The sequence below is a fragment of the Herpailurus yagouaroundi genome, unplaced genomic scaffold, assembly GCF_014898765.1.
Source record: "Herpailurus yagouaroundi ecotype Mexico unplaced genomic scaffold, PumYag 184, whole genome shotgun sequence".
NCBI lineage: Eukaryota > Metazoa > Chordata > Mammalia > Carnivora > Felidae > Herpailurus > Herpailurus yagouaroundi.
Genome location: NW_024412415.1, coordinates 35222073 through 35237748, shown reverse-complemented (window position 1 = coordinate 35237748; position 15676 = coordinate 35222073). Strand labels below are relative to the sequence as shown.

The following is a 15676-nucleotide window of genomic DNA, read 5'->3' as shown; positions in this document are numbered from 1 at the left end:
CAACAAAGAGCATGCGCTGAAAGTTGTTGTAGTTCATTTGGGGTTCGGTTGTTTTTTTTTTTTCTTTTGAGCAATAAAATTTTTCCTTGGAACACTTGGCTGCCTTTATTAAAATGCCTAGTGAAGTAGTTTATTCCCAACTGATCTAATTGTTGCTAGTGCTGTGACTTTTTTGTGGTTTTAAAGTAGAGTAATACTCGGGAGAAACAAGGAATGTTGAAAATGTGGTTTTAATGGTTGGATCATTTAGAACTGAAATAGATACAGAATGTAACAAAATGAAGCAATATTCACCCAAATGTTTTAATTTATGCTTCTGATTTCAGAGTGATCATTTAGGATCAGGAAGTCATTTCAGTAACCGTAAGTATGGAAGCATAGATTATCATTACTGTTCACCCAGTTCGGACAAGGGAGAATGTTTACGTCTGTTTGTTTTGTCTAACTGTATATGGCCTTCTTGCTGCTAAATGTCAACTACTTGTGTGTTAAACCTCAACACATCGAAGCAGGAAGAGGTTAAGATGACTGCTGTAGTCTCGAACAGAAAATCTGGTAATCCTGAGGCTCCGATTTTCCCTAGCCACTTGTATTTTTAAGTTGGATATTGTATGCATGGCCAAACTTACCTTGTTGATTAGTAGATATTTGTCTTGTGATATTTGGAGCTTGTTTTTTATGAAAAGAAACATGACATAGTTTTCTCATTTGGAGAAATCTTTGGATATAGTCTCAATGCAGGGAAGCATTTTAAAATGAGAAGTTACATAAATAATTATTTCTTACTTAAGAGTATATGTAATTAGTATTAACTTCGGTTTTTTGTTTGCTAGTTCTAAAGAATTTCTCTACAAAATCCATTTTTTGCTTCCAAGTAAATATTAAATTATCCTTTAAGTACAATAGTAATGTTTATCCCGTAAGTTGTAAAGAACACCATTTTTATTTTGACTGATTATAAGATACGTATTTTATAATAATCATGTAGCTTATTTAGTCTAACAGTCTTATATATTTCTAAAAACCAACTTAGTTTCTACTCAGAACAATATAGATACTTCCCTTATGTGTCTAGAAAAAATAAAGAAAACCAGGGGTATTTTAGAATAAGGATAACTTTATGTTTTAACTCATGCTTTTCTTTAGTTTGAGTAAGAGGAGAGATAATAACGCCAAATTAAATCTTAGCCTATTTGGTATGAGTATTTCAGTTAAGATCTCATTTATTTGGATTTATGTAGGAAAAGAAGATATGCTTCTCAAACAGGGTCAAATGTACATGACAGATTCACAGGTAATTGTTTTTTAATTAAAAATATTTGTACCTTTTTAAAAAGAGGAAAACAGTTTTGTGTATTAATTGAATACGAAAATGAAATACAGAAATTCAATATACATTGAATAAGGCCTTCATTTTCAAAGAAAAGTTGTTCTTGGTGTTCTGAGTTTAATAAAAGCCGATAGTACTGTTTCTGGTGCCCTCTAGAGTGTTTTGATGACAGTAGCTTAAATAAGAGATTTGAATTACAAGTTCATTGTCTTTGATAGTAAGCCTCGTTAACCTTGTTCGGTTAACTCTTCATATTTACCCATATAAAGGGGAGGCCAACTACGAGTAATTCAGAAGTCATTTTTTTGGACTTTGAAATGTATTTTTGCTTGCATTCCAATATATATCCTGTGTGTTGGAAATTCACCTCAGAATAAGGAAAGCTTCCAAGAGGTAGTGTTGTCTGATTTTCTAACCTGTTTATACTGCTTCCGGTAGATACAGGTTTGCATTGCATGGGAAGGTCAGCACTTCCCATGGCCTGAACTGATAAATATTTGGGCTTTGAAAGGCCCTTTTACATACCATCATTTATAGGCAGAGTGAGTTAGCCTTTGTGATGTCTAAGATCACTTGAAGCTGGAAAATTCTAAGATTCTAAGTTGAGAAAATGAATGTCACCTGAGAAGTATTTAAGATTAGATAAATATTGGATTGTAATAAAGCAGGTATGGAAATTGTAAAGCTGTGTAAGTAATTGCTAAATTATAGTAGTCTTAGTCTAAAGATCATTGGTAAATTGAAAGGTAATTTAAAAGCAGACTAAAGGCTGCGAAATTATTCCATGTTGTTAATTTTCTTCTTGATCCAGGGCAAGACAGTGTAGATTTAACTGAACAACAGTAAAACCTGCCTGTTAAAATGGTGGAATGTATTCACAGCACATAGCTTTTATCCATGAGTTAGTACTTGTAAGGAGCCCTTGCTGTAATAGGCTGTGTGGGAAAAAGTAAGATAATTGAATTTAGTCTTTCATGGTTACATGTTCTATTTAGGCACTATTTCATGAGAAGTTTAATTATACTTCTTTTTGTGTCAACTCTTAGTGGAGGAATAAGATGTCAATAAAATGTTGTACTAAGATCACATGTTAAGTTTTAGTTTATCCTACTCGAGAGGAGAAAACTGCTTCCTTTTTTTGTGAGTTAACTAATATCCTCTCAACAACTCATGCTAGCTGTGTTTATTTTGGTGCTGTTTCTATAATTTAAAGAACATTACATTGGAGTTAACAAGGATATTCAGAAATTATATAGCTTCTTAGAAGTTAAATAATATATCATTCTGTGAAATTATTTGCAGATATAAAATTGCCATACTTGTTTTTATTCAACGGTTTTGATGACTTTCTTCAGAATTGGAAGTTCTAAGCACACTACGTGCCATAAAGCATAGAAATAATAAATGTGTTTTGATAAAGTTGATATCACTTGTGGGTAGTTATTGTGAATGGAGAAGGGAAGAGGAAATGGTCCCCAGAGGCCACAACTCTTTTCCTTCTTTGTTCTGCCAGAAATACACTTACGGTGAGCAGACTTTCAAAGTATCCCTGCTTGAGAGCATTTTAAGGGAATCATACCCAGAATTGCTTTTCTTAACCTCAAAAATCAGTACTGTATTTTTCCAATACGCTAGTCTGAAAACCCCTTGACTACTGATGATGTGGGAATCTAGAAGTTTGGCAAATAAGTAAATGTCTTCTTTAGGCTTTTGTGATTAGCATCTCTTTTTTTGTTTGTTTCCCCTTTCAGTGTACGTCCCCAGGGGTGCCGGCCCACATGCAAAGCAGGTCTCTGTTAAGACCGCTGGAGCTGTCCTTACCCCATCAAACCTCATATTCTGAAAATGACATTTTAAAGAAAGAGTTAGAAGCAATGAGAACGTTCTGCGAGTCAGCAAAACAAGACCGACTCAAGCTCCAGAGCGAGCTGGCTCACAAGGTGGCCGAATGTAAAGCTTTAGCATTAGAATGTGAACGGATCAAGGAGGACTCAGATGAGCAGGTAAAGCAGTTAGAAGACGCATTGAAAGATGTGCAGAAGAGAATGTACGAGTCGGAAGGTAAAGTAAAACAAATGCAGACACATTTTCTTGCCCTTAAAGAGCACCTAACGAGTGAAGCAGCTGCGGGGAATCACAGACTAACCGAGGAACTGAAGGACCAGTTGAAAGACATGAAAGCAAAGTACGAGGGCGCGTCAGCAGAAGTGGGGAAGTTACGAAACCAGATCGGACAGAGCGAGATGCTAGTAGAAGAGTTGAAGCGGGATGCAGGCAAGCTGGTGGAAGAGAACAAGCGACTGCAGAGGGACTTCAGTATGTGTGAGACGGAGCGAGACAAGAAAGGCAGGAGGGTCACAGAGGCGGAAGGCCAGGTCAAAGAACTGTTGGCCAAGCTGGCCCTTTCCGTTCCGACGGAAAAATTCGAGAGCATGAAGAGCTTGTTGTCAAGTGAAGTCACTGAGAAGGCCAAGAGAATAGGAGAGATGGAAAGGGAGCATGAAAAGTCACTTAGCGAAATCAGACAGTTGACGAGAGAAGTTGAGAATTGTAAGGCCAAGCTTGCTCAGCACGTCGGACCGGAGGAGCACGAGCAGCTCAAGAGCAGGCTGGAGCAGAGGGCGGGAGAACTTACGAAGAAGATCACCGAACTCACGTCGAAAAATCAGACGTTACAAAAGGACGTCGAAAAGGTGTATCTGGATAACAAGCTCCTCAGCCAGCAAGTCCGTAACTTAACAAGTGAAATGAAGAGTCATTACGTTCCTTTACAAGTGAGCGAAGAAATGAAAAAGTCGCATGACGTCATGGTCGGTGAGCTGAATCAACAGCTTGTAGATGTCACGCAGAAGTACACGGAGCAGAAGATGGCCATGGAGAAGCTGCTGGTGGAGAATGGCCGTTTGAGTGAGAACGTCAGCCGCCTCGAGACCGCGTTCGTGCCTCCTGAGAAACACGAGAAGGAGGTCACGGCTTTGAACTCCAGCCTTGCTGACCTCAGACAACAGCTCTCTGAGCTTCACAAAAAACGTGCCGGAGACCAAGAGAAAATACATGCACTCCTGTCCGAAAACACCGCGTTGAAAAAGAGCCTGAGTACTCAGTACGTGCCAGCTCCAGCCCACGAGGAGATTAAAGCCGCACTGAGTGGCACCCTAGATAAGACGAACAGAGAATTACTAGATGCGAAGAAAAACATCGAGGATCTCAGTCGGGAACTTGTAAAAACAAAAGAGGAGAATGAGCTACTCAAAAGAAACCTGGAGAACACTCAGAACCAAATGAAGGCCGAGTACATCAGCCTCCGAGAGCACGAGGAGAAGATGGGTGCCGCGAGTCAGAGCATGAAGAGGGTACAGGATGACAGTGCGGAAATCCTGGCCAACTACAAGAAGGGCCAAGAGGAGATCGTGACGCTGCACGCAGAGATCGAAGCCCAGAAGAAGGAGCTCGACACGATTCAAGAATGCATCAAGCTCAAATATGCTCCAATCATCAGCTTCGAAGAGTGTGAAAGAAAATTTAAAGCGACAGAGAAAGAACTAAAAGAACAGTTATCCGAGCAGACACAAAAATATCACGTCAGGGAAGAAGAGGCCAAGAAGTGCAAGCAAGAGAATGACAAGTTGAAGAAGGAGATTTTCACTCTTCAGAAGGATTTGCAAGATAAGAATGTTCTCCTTGAGAGTGCTCATGAAATGGAAAGAGCGCTAAGCAGAAAAGCAGAAGAGCTAAACAAACAATTCAAAGACCTGCTGCAGAAATACACGGAGGTAAAGACCGAGAAAGAGAAGCTGGTCGACGAAAATGCCAGACAGACTTCGGAGATTCTCGCAGCCCAGACCCTTCTGCAGAAGCAGCATGTTCCGTTGGAACAGGTTGAGGCCCTCAAAAAGTCTCTGAACGGCACAATCGAGAGTCTCAAGGAAGAACTGAAGAATAAGCAAAGATGTTACGAGAAAGAGCAGCAGACAGTGGCCACCCTGCATCAGATGTTGGAGAACCAGAAGAACTCGTCGGTGCCCCTGGCAGAGCATTTGCAGGTTAAGGAGGCATTTGAGAAGGAAGTGGGGATCATCAAGGCTAGCTTGAGGGAGAAGGAAGAAGAAAACCAAACCAAAACCCAAGAGGTCTCCAAACTCCAATCCGAGGTGCAGAACACTAAACGAGCATTAAAAAAATTAGAGACGAGAGAGGTGGTTGATTTGTCTAAATATAAAGCAACAAAAAGTGATTTGGAGACCCAGATTTCCAACTTGAATGAAAAATTGGCCAATCTGAATAGAAAGTACGAAGAAGCCTGTGAGGAGGTTTTGCACGCCCAAAGGAAGCAGCTGTCTGCAAAGGATGAGAAGGAATTGCTCCATTTCAGCATTGAGCAAGAAATCAAGGACCAGCAGGAACGGTGTGATAAGTCCTTAACAACAATCACAGAGTTACAGAAAAGAATACAGGAATCTGCCAAACAAATTGAAGCGAAAGATAATAAGGTAGGCACCGAGCAGGCGGCACAGCTTTGTGTCAGGAGCCCCCGAGCGGAACTGCCCGAGTGGAATAGGGCCCCTTTACCGCAGCATCCCACAAGACAGGTTTCCAGAAGCATTAGCTGCGGGACCACTAAATGCCACCTCTCCGGTTAGTCTACTGGTGTGCAAAAAAATTCAGAATTGAGAAAATAGTTAAAGTCACACAAGCAAAAGCATTTCTCCTCTGGTTTCCTCAACTGGCATAGCCAAGAATTGAGGAAAGATGAGGAGACTCCAGGTTCACTTGCCTCAAAAGTGGTCAGAGTCCAGTGGGTTTTAGGGTTACCTGAAGGGTGATTGAGGGAGAGGAGGAAGAAAGCTGTGTTTCCAGGCTGCAAGAAACAAAGGACACTGGGAAGCACCCCAGACTTGATCTTGGCATTCACCCACACCAGTGACTGAGCCCTCCAGTTCCGTGTACATTTTGTCCTCATAACTTCCCGCAGACTGGTCTCCGCACCCAGAATGTCCTGCCTCTCCTTTCTACCGAGTTAAGTCCTACGCGTTCCTTAACGCCCACTTCAACACTTACCCTCCTTCCTGAAGCCTTCGCTATGCACTCTAGCCTCCCGTGAACTGTTCCTCTTCTGAAATGTTAGCGTTGCCACTATTCAAAACGTAAATATTACTGTGTCAGAGTTAGGTGCTCGATCTTCTCAACCAGCTATTAAGATCAGACTGTTTGCAACTTAACCTTTTCTTCTCATTCATTCCCATGGTACAGTTTACACAGTAGATGCTTTCAATATTTTCGAAACTGGTGGTTGACATAATAAAGTGTGTACTGTGAGGATGAGAAATCAGGGAGATTGGGTGCATTTTTATCAGTTCAGTGAGCGATGATTAAATGTCTTCTCTATGCCAAGTTCTGGGGATACAGTGGCAAATACACATCCCTGGCCCTCCTCAGTGGAGAAGTACAAGTACTAGCCTTCTGATCCATCTGTTCGTGTGACCCAGAACTTAAATGCTCGCACCTTGTTCAGAAGGTAGTTAGGGATAGAACAGTGTATAATTATAATAGCAAGTTATTAATAACTACTTACAATTATTGTCATTTATTGAGGATATACTACGTACCAGGCAGATATTTATGATCGCGTTTGAGTTTTTGAAGTGTTTGTTTATTTATTTTGAGAGAGAGAGCATGAGTGTGAGCAGGGGAGGGGCAGAGAGAGCGGGAGAGGATCCAAAGCAGGATCCACACTGTTGGCACAGAGCCTGACACGGGGCTCGAACTCACGAACTGTGAGATCATGATTCAAGCCGAAATGAAGAGTCGGTCGCTCAACCGACTGGGCCCCCTAGCCACACTGCATTTGATTTTCTTAACTGTTAAAGAACTTCTTTCTTTCACTGATAAGGGAACTAAAGCTCATAAAAATAAAGGAAATTAGCCAAGCTCACACAGCTAATAAATACCAGATCAGTCTGACTTGAAATAAAAAGGTTTTGCTCTCTCTGCTAAACGGCCTCCTGATTTTTTTTCCCTCTTTAAGATAAAGTAGTCTAAAATCCTACCTTCTTGAAATGAACAAGGCACATAAGTTCATGCTAGGCTTGTATGAGCCGCACTTTCTTTTCAAACTTTGTTGGAGGGAATGCCCCACAAGTTCCTGTGTTTCAGAGAGCCTAGAAGGTGATCTGTAGACTTTCATAGGTACTTAAATATTAAGAATAAGAAGACTGAGGTCACACTCAGACCTTAGGATATATATTTATTCTCAACTTGGTAATGCTTTTGCAAGGAATTTACTGAGAGGAATTTAACGCAATTAAATTATGTATTGTATTTACTGTTGATAACAATCTCGACAGTATTCATTCCTCAATTTTCTGGTGTACGAAGATAAATTTGGTTCCTCGCGGAGTGATTTTGGTGTAAAGATGTTCATTAGAATCGCATAAGTGAATAATATATGTTTCTCCCATACCTTTTCTCTTTGTTTACAAGATAACCGAACTGCTTAATGACGTGGAAAGACTGAAGCAGGCGCTCAGTGGCCTTTCACAGCTCACCTACCCGAGTGGGAGCCCCGGCAGGAGACAGAGCCAGCTGATTGACAGCCTACAGAGCCAAGTAAAGGCCCTGCAGCAGCAGCTGGCTGTGAGTACCCTGGCCTGGGAGGGCTTCATCCTGTACGCGCGGGGTCGTGTTCGTTTGCTTGTGAAAGTTTATGTAGAGCCGGGATTGATTCGTGGCTGTGCTGAGATCCAGGAACTGAATCATTTTTGCCAGAAGTTACTTACGCCAGTGGCAGCGGTATATTTGGTGCCTACTATATGCCAGGCACTACACTAAACGTTTTACGTCCTTTAGCCTTTATCTTCATCACGGCCCTGTAAGGTTTTATTCCCCCCACGCCCCCCCCCCCCCATTTGATTCTTAAGGAAACAAAGAAGAAAATACTTGATGCTTGGGGACATACAGCTAGGATTCGATCCTGAGACTGGCTAACTCCAGCTCTGGTGGTGTCTTCCCAGCTGCAGCACACTCTTTAAAATATCGGTCCGCTAAACTAAGGGAAGTTTTTAAAATATTTTCTACTTATGAATAAAGGTAGGCATCCCTCTGGTTTTATACCTTATATCCTTATATAGTAAAAGAAAACACCTGGAAATATATATATCCACATACGTATCCTATATGCATATATGTATTTCCTTTCTATATTAAAGAAAGCAACTGGGGCGCCTGGGTGGCTCAGTGGGTTGAGCGTCCTACTTCAGCCCAGCTCATGATCTTGCAGTTTGTGAGTTCAAGCCCCACCTTGGGCTCTCTGCTGTCAGCCTGTCAGAACAGAGCCCGCTTCAGATCCTCTGTCCCCTTCTCTCTGTCCCTCCCCCGCTTGTGCTTTCCCCCAAATATATAAATATTAAAAAAAAAAAAAAAAAAAAAAGGAAAGCAACTGGATTGAGAAACTGAACACGGGAGCTCAGTTCTAAACACTACTGCTTAAAAACCAGGTGACGTGGAACATTCCCCCTAATCCTTGGCTACCTTATCCATATAGTGCAATAGTAAGAACTGATTACTTCTTTGTTTGCTTTTTTAATCAAACGAGGTAATATGACATACACGGAGATGCTAAGTAAAACAGCCCAGTCAAATGTAAATTGTTACTAAAAATTTCCTATTTTATAGGAATTGGTTATGAGTTGTTTTTGAATAGAAGAAAGCTCTTTTTGTAAGTGTTTGTTTATTAATACTACTGGCCTACAGATTAATGATGACAGATTATTGATTTGGATCCTATCAAAAGGATCTGGTAGTCCCTTCAATAATTGGAAATATTTGTTTCTTATTTATTATATTCATGACACTGTGCTAAAACACTGTCAGGGATAAAGAGAGTACACAGGTTTTGTCCCAAGGAGTTCTAGGTAATTAGAGAAGCAAAATTTAGATCCATGAAAAGTGAATTAACAAGACAAAAAATGTCATATACAGAGTTGAGAATAAGGTCCCCGGCTATAAGTGATATGAATTCATAGGAGGGAAAGATCACTGGTGCGATAGGAGCTAGGCCGAGAGGAAGGGAATAGCTGGCTGGAACTTGTAAGATAGTTGGCGTTTTGGTAGGTGAATGGAAAATAGAGAATCTTCCAGGCAAGGGAAGTAGTTTGAAGAAGGGCGTGGGGGTCGAATGTGAACGGTGTACCCCAGGGGCGGTAAAAGCTGATCAGCCTGGCTGGGAGTGGAAACTGTATTTGTGGCTAGATTGTCCAGGCTGTGGAGAAGTTTGAGGAGTTTAGATTCTCTTTTATATGTAATGAGGTTTCTCCCAAGGTCTTTGAACCAGAAGTGATTCCAGAAAAGAGCTGCCTTCATCTTGGAAGCATGATCGGGAATAAAATCTAGAGACAGGGAGACAAGATTGGAAGCTTTTGCAATAATCCCAAGGATAAACTGTTAAGTATCTGGATAATTTCGTGGCATTAGATGTGAACTAAGGCAGTCATTTCATGTTACCTAGGACAAGCGGCATTGTTTTCGCTATGAATGTTTCCACACATTGATTAGGAAAGTTTAAACGATTGTTAATGCTGTGAAGTTTTGCATCCGGTGGGTCCCAGGTGGTTTGTTAGAAGACGTGGCAGGAGCACTTTAATAATATTGCCGTTTTGTAGTGTCAGGCCTGAAGGTGGCATTGTCACAAGCCTCCGTGTATTTGAAAACGTGAATGCTGATACTCTGATCTGTCCATCTTTCCACATTTCTAGGATGCCGACAGACAGCACCAAGAGGTAATTGCAATTTATCGGACACATCTCCTTAGTGCTGCGCAGGTAAAAAACGATTTCTCCTCTGGCAGAGATACCATTTTATTTTTTAATTTTCTTTATAAAAATGCTTCTATTTTTTTGATTCCAATATCGTCAACATACAGTGTTATGTTAGTTTCAGCTGTACAATACAGCGATTCACCAATTTCATATATCACCCAGTGCTCAACACAACACGTGCACTCCTTCATCCCCGTTTTAGAGAAGATCATTTTTTTATTTTCAAGTAAATTTATGTGAAAGTCATTGCTGTGTAAAGTAGTTGTATCCCATATGCTTATTTTAAAATCATTGTGTTTTTTTAAATCATGGCTTGTGTATCTCCCAGAGAAATTTACAAAGCTATATGGTAACACAACATCTTAAATGTAGTGTTCTCTCCATCTGCTTGTCACTCATTTTATAGACAGTTTGGCAACATATGATGGCAGCACATGTTAATGGTATTGCTAGCTGGAGATAATGCCTTGACATCCATACCTGGCTGTCAGCTAAAGAGAGTGCAAAGGACTTCACTGTTTCTTGGTAGCTCAGGAGTATTTCTTTGAAACGTAGAGAATGCTATAAAAGCGCAAAGATGACAAGGTGTGCGCAAAATTGTAATAAGGTAAGAAAATAAACTGGTTCTGTTTGGAGATTATCAATAGTATTTATTTAATGTGGCTTAAATTCAGTGAAACATCAGATTAAGAATTCCCTTTTTGGGGGGTGTAATGAAAAGGCTCCTCTTTTAGAAGAATATATCGCACTGAGAAACTGTTCAGCATGTGAAGAATACCATACTTAATGCCCTGTAGAAACCCTGTGATCAGCGATCTCTAAAATTCTCAGAGTAGATTTTTCAGGAAGATGTCCTAAAAGAGGCAACGTTAGAATGGCAGGTGAGATACATCAGGAATTGTTCAGGATTTGAAGTATCAGGCGACACTGTTTACCAAAAAAGGCGGGGTGGGGGGGGCGGGGAGTTGTTGCGAGAAAGCTTCCAAGAAGGTCGTTTTTTAATAAGAAGAACTAGGTAAAATAATAAAAAGAAGAAACATCAAATTCGCAAAACCAAAAAGCCTTCCTTTTCTATAGGAGATGAGGGGAAACAAATGTAAAAGCATGAATGGTATGATAAGAGGAAGTTTGGCTACTTTCTTTTGAGGAGCTAGAAGATAAGCTGGGATTTGAAAGTACAGCTGACCCTTGAACAGTGGGACGTAGGGGCGCTGACCCTGCAGTCAAAAATCTGTGTGTAACTTTCGATTCCCCCAAAACTTGACTACTCATGTAGGCTATCTATTGTGAGGAAGCCTCACCAGTAATATAAAGAGTCAATTCACATGTATTTGGGATGTTATGTTTACTAAATACTGTAGTGTTACAATAAGAAGCTCGAGGAAAGACAGTGTTACTAAGAAAATCAAGGAAAGAGAAAATACATTTATAGTACTGTACGGTATTAATCCAAATAAAAGATCTTTGTGTAAGTGGACCCCCACGGTTCAAACTCGTGTTGTTCAAGGGTAGCTGTATATTGAAATTGTTCGAGAAGACCATTGAGGGACAGCAGAGTGGGACCTTTAGGAGGGAAATGGTAGACAAGTGTGGAAGATGTGGATAAAGAACTCATTCAGATCTGATCTCAGCCAGGAGAGAAAGAGCAGGAAAGACACCACAAACTGTCAAGCCTTTCAACTCTGTATAATGTATGCTTCCAAAAGTTGAAATCCTACTGACTCCTAATGAAACATAACAAAAACAACTGACATCAGAAATTGTCTTGCCTTCCGGCATCATGAAGTTAACCAAGAAATTCAGTGTAGTCAGCCATGGCTAATGTTTGAAATTTCAACATCCCATTCTTACAGAAACAGGTTTTGGAAGCACAACTTTTTATATGAATGGGAAGTGTTAAGCTGAATTCTATTCAAATGTCCAAGCAAAGAGAAGGGGGCCGAGGGTGTCGTAAGCCCACCATACTGACTCGCATTTAATCTGCCCCTTGCCATCTTTTTAAGTTCAAAATGTTTCTTCCTAAATATAGATGACTAACATTCACGGAAAAGGATCTTCACCTCATTGGTAATGGGGGAAATCCAAATAAACAGGGAGGGACCATTTTTTCACCTATGGGATTGGCAAATATTAAACAAGATGAGCACCTGCAGCATTGGCCAAGGTGTTGTGGGAAATTGGCATTTATACCCTGTTGGTGGGAGTGTAACTTGTTACAATGCCCGTAGAGGGAAGTTTTGTAGTGCTTTGCAAAATTAGCAATGGAGCCTTGCTTTTTGACCCAGCAGTTTCTTCTCTAGGAATCTGCCCATGAAGATGGGAAACACCTTAAACGCCCGTCGTTTGGGGGAACGAGTAAAGAAAGTACGATTCATCTGTACGGTGCGATGGTATCCAGTAACTTAAAACAATTAGGGAAATAGCTTAGGAAAGACATCCGTGACATTAGGTGAAATGGCAAGTTGCAAAATGATGTGATCTTCCCTAGGATAAAAATATAAGTTTGGGGGCTTTTCCATTAATTTTTCTAATTACAAAAATGTTTCTCAGCAGGAGCAGAAGGAAAACTTAACGTGTAGCTGACTTCGCTCACTTATGACTTACGCCGCCCCTATTATCTGAGCCATTATTAAAAAAGAGAGAAGGAGAAAAGTTTGTCCATCTGTCTTCTGATAATAAGTGTTAAGAGCAGCTGGTTTGCACTGCTTTTAGATTGACTTTTTAAATTTCCGTCGCAGAGCTCTGCTGTCTTTTCCAATAAATCCTTTAGAATATCTCTGCAATGATGAGGCTTTAGCATTTGGTGAATCACAGCCATTTAGGCCTAAATAGAATTCTTGTGTCATTGAAGAGGACGTAAAATATTTCTCCCTTTCTTCTTTCTCTCAAGGGTCACATGGACGAAGATGTGCAGGCGGCCTTACTCCAAATCATACAAATGCGGCAGGGGCTTGTGTGCTAACTAAGCAGCCTGTGCTTCAGCTGCTGGTGCCGAGCCTTCCGTGTGCAAACCCACAGCCTTTCTGGGCCCTTTTGTGCTAGTATCATTGAAATAAAATATATTTTGTTTCATCAGCAAGTTTTTTTTTTTTTTTAATTAGATGGGGATGTTACTGAGTTTTTCAATAGCAATTCAGATCTTATAATCTATATATGTTAATTTTATGGTGAGGCAAACAATGTAACACTTTGCCTCGGGTTGGCTATGTATTTTTAAGCCGTTGAGTCCCTAATAATAAAACATAAGCCATCTGTGTAGGTCCATACGAAGAGGCGTTAGGCTGAAATAATTGTTTAAAGGTTTCTTTCAGAGAAATTAATTTGGTTAAGTGGATCAAAAGATCTTTCAGGCCTTCAGCTGAGCCACGAGAGCCTGACGTGATTTTAAGGAATATGCACCATAACTTGGCTGGCCGAGTTGCATTTTTTATTGAAGTAACCTAATGAGTGCCTTTGACTTCTTTTGGAGGCACAGATTTTTTTCTTCTAACTTTTATGCCTCTTTCAATACATTTCTTTTCATAAATGGTGTACTGTACTAAATTACGTTTAGATTAAAAGCAGACCAGCATAGAACATATCAGGAATTTCTAATACGATGGCCTCATAATATCCACAACAGTATCTTAATTTTTTACTTGTGGTGATTTTTTTTCTTGCCACAGTATCTAGAGAGCTATGATAGCTGGTATCCTAGATTTTTCAAAGTATCAAAATTCTTAGGCTTTTTTTTTTTTTTTAGCAATTACTTTGACATTTGCTACTATAGTAACCAAACACTCATTATACATGCATCCTCCAAATGTTTTGCACTTATTTATAGGAAAATTGCACTAATGAAATTAATAATGTGAAATGCAGTTTTCTTGCAAAATTAGAGAACTAATTTTAGAAAACAGATTTTTAAGGTTTCAGATGAAAGTGCAATAATATAGTAAACTGTGAGAATATAGATCACAAGGAAAAAATAAAATTGGCCACGTTTTAGTGAACACTTTATTGTAACCAACCATTTTTATTAACCACATCTCATTAAGGAAAGTTTATATGTTTTGTTGTTTTTATTAATATTTTGTTTTCCATCCAGATTGAAGATTACTAACTTGACTGTTAGCAAATAAACTGAACAAATGAATCCTTTCAGCCAGATTTTCTTTCAATCGCAAAGTGTGCCTTAGCAGTAATCTTTGAGCATCCTGAAAGATTTGAAAGATTTCTTATTTTTTGGAATTTTTTTTTTAAGTAATCTCTGTGCCCAACGTGGGGCTTGAACTCATGACCCCAAGGTCAAGAGTTGTGTACTCCACCGACTGAACCAGTAAGGTGCTCCCTGAGCCAGACTTTTTAGCCCAATTCTGTAAATAATAACAAGGACAAAGAGCCATCCGAATAGCTTCTCCCACCAGAAGCCATCAGATTTCTTCAGTGTAGAAACCACAGTGAAAAGTCAGAATTGGATTTCTTTTTAATTCTTTAGTTATACACAGTTTACACGAGCAGTACTCAAATTCCTTGGTTTTATGCTTAATGTTGTCCTTCTGCATGAAGTCTGTTCCATGAGTTTTATGTAGGTCTCCTTTGAAGCTGTAGAGGAGAGAAAGTCCTTACTGAATACTCACATTTTCGTCTTGTATTTTCCTTATTAGAAGTGGGAGGGGAAACTTGTGTGTACTTTATTTTGTCTTCAATCACAAATAAAATGTTTTCTGTGGACTACTGTTTTTGAACATCCTCGTAAAAGATCTACGAGGCCAATTACTCCATGTGCCGCTTTGGGGAATTTGGTGTAGAGAACGATGGGGTCCAAGTACAGACAGGTGTTACCCATTTTCAGTCCTCCGTGGAGGGCGGAGTAGTAGGTCGCCTCCCTGAATTAATCCCGTTGTCTCCTTCACCCACTTTTTGATATCAAAGGCAGAGACTGCATTTACAACACTGAAGGTTAAAGCTTTTTAGAGAGTAAACAAATGGAATATATATAGTGGGCAATGCCGGCCTCTCTGCCGGTCTGTGTTCAGAAAAACGATAACATCTGAACTTAAGAAGCGAGAGGGAGAAAGATCGGTTGTGTCCAAGATGGGCGTGCTTTCTGGGAGACTCACCAAATCCCTGTCGGGGTATGTTCCTTTGTTGAAAGCTTTATTACTCTTCCCCTGTTCAGTTTTATTCTTATCATTCCTGCTTCCTCAGGAAAGCTCATTCTTTTGGCTAGAAGGTCAGTGTTATAAACAACTACTAAAATTGAATATTCATTCAACGAGCCTCTTAAAATTTAATATTGCAGTGACTGTATTCACTAGCCATATCTGCGCTGTTCTAAAACCCCAGATGAATGTAGCTTAATCTTTCTGAAGGCTTACTGATTTAGACTGCTCTCGACCCTAACCGAACGTTACATGGTGTAAAAGTCTCTCTTATGCATTGGATCATTGCTGCTTTGAAAATGTTGCAGCTTCGGAACCCACCGGAATGGTTCATGTTCTTGGTTTGCTTGTTTCGGAGTAGAAAAGGGAAGAGTTTCAAGTAAATTTCT

The 15676-nt window shown here is 40.0% G+C and overlaps 1 protein-coding gene across 3 annotated transcripts in view; it reads left to right on the top strand.

The window, feature by feature from the left end:
* Positions 1–14856, top strand: part of UACA (uveal autoantigen with coiled-coil domains and ankyrin repeats) — a 98610-nt gene extending 83754 nt beyond the window's left edge. For all 3 annotated transcript variants that reach the window (XM_040493125.1, XM_040493126.1, XM_040493127.1), the window contains exons 14-19: positions 327–363; positions 1242–1294; positions 3082–5820; positions 7811–7963; positions 10081–10146; positions 13034–14856. In XM_040493125.1, the coding sequence (XP_040349059.1) occupies positions 327–363; positions 1242–1294; positions 3082–5820; positions 7811–7963; positions 10081–10146; positions 13034–13105 (3120 nt within the window). In that variant the 3' untranslated portion in view covers positions 13106–14856. The remainder of the gene's footprint in view (positions 1–326; positions 364–1241; positions 1295–3081; positions 5821–7810; positions 7964–10080; positions 10147–13033) is intronic.
* The last annotated feature ends 820 nt before the right edge of the window (positions 14857–15676 follow it).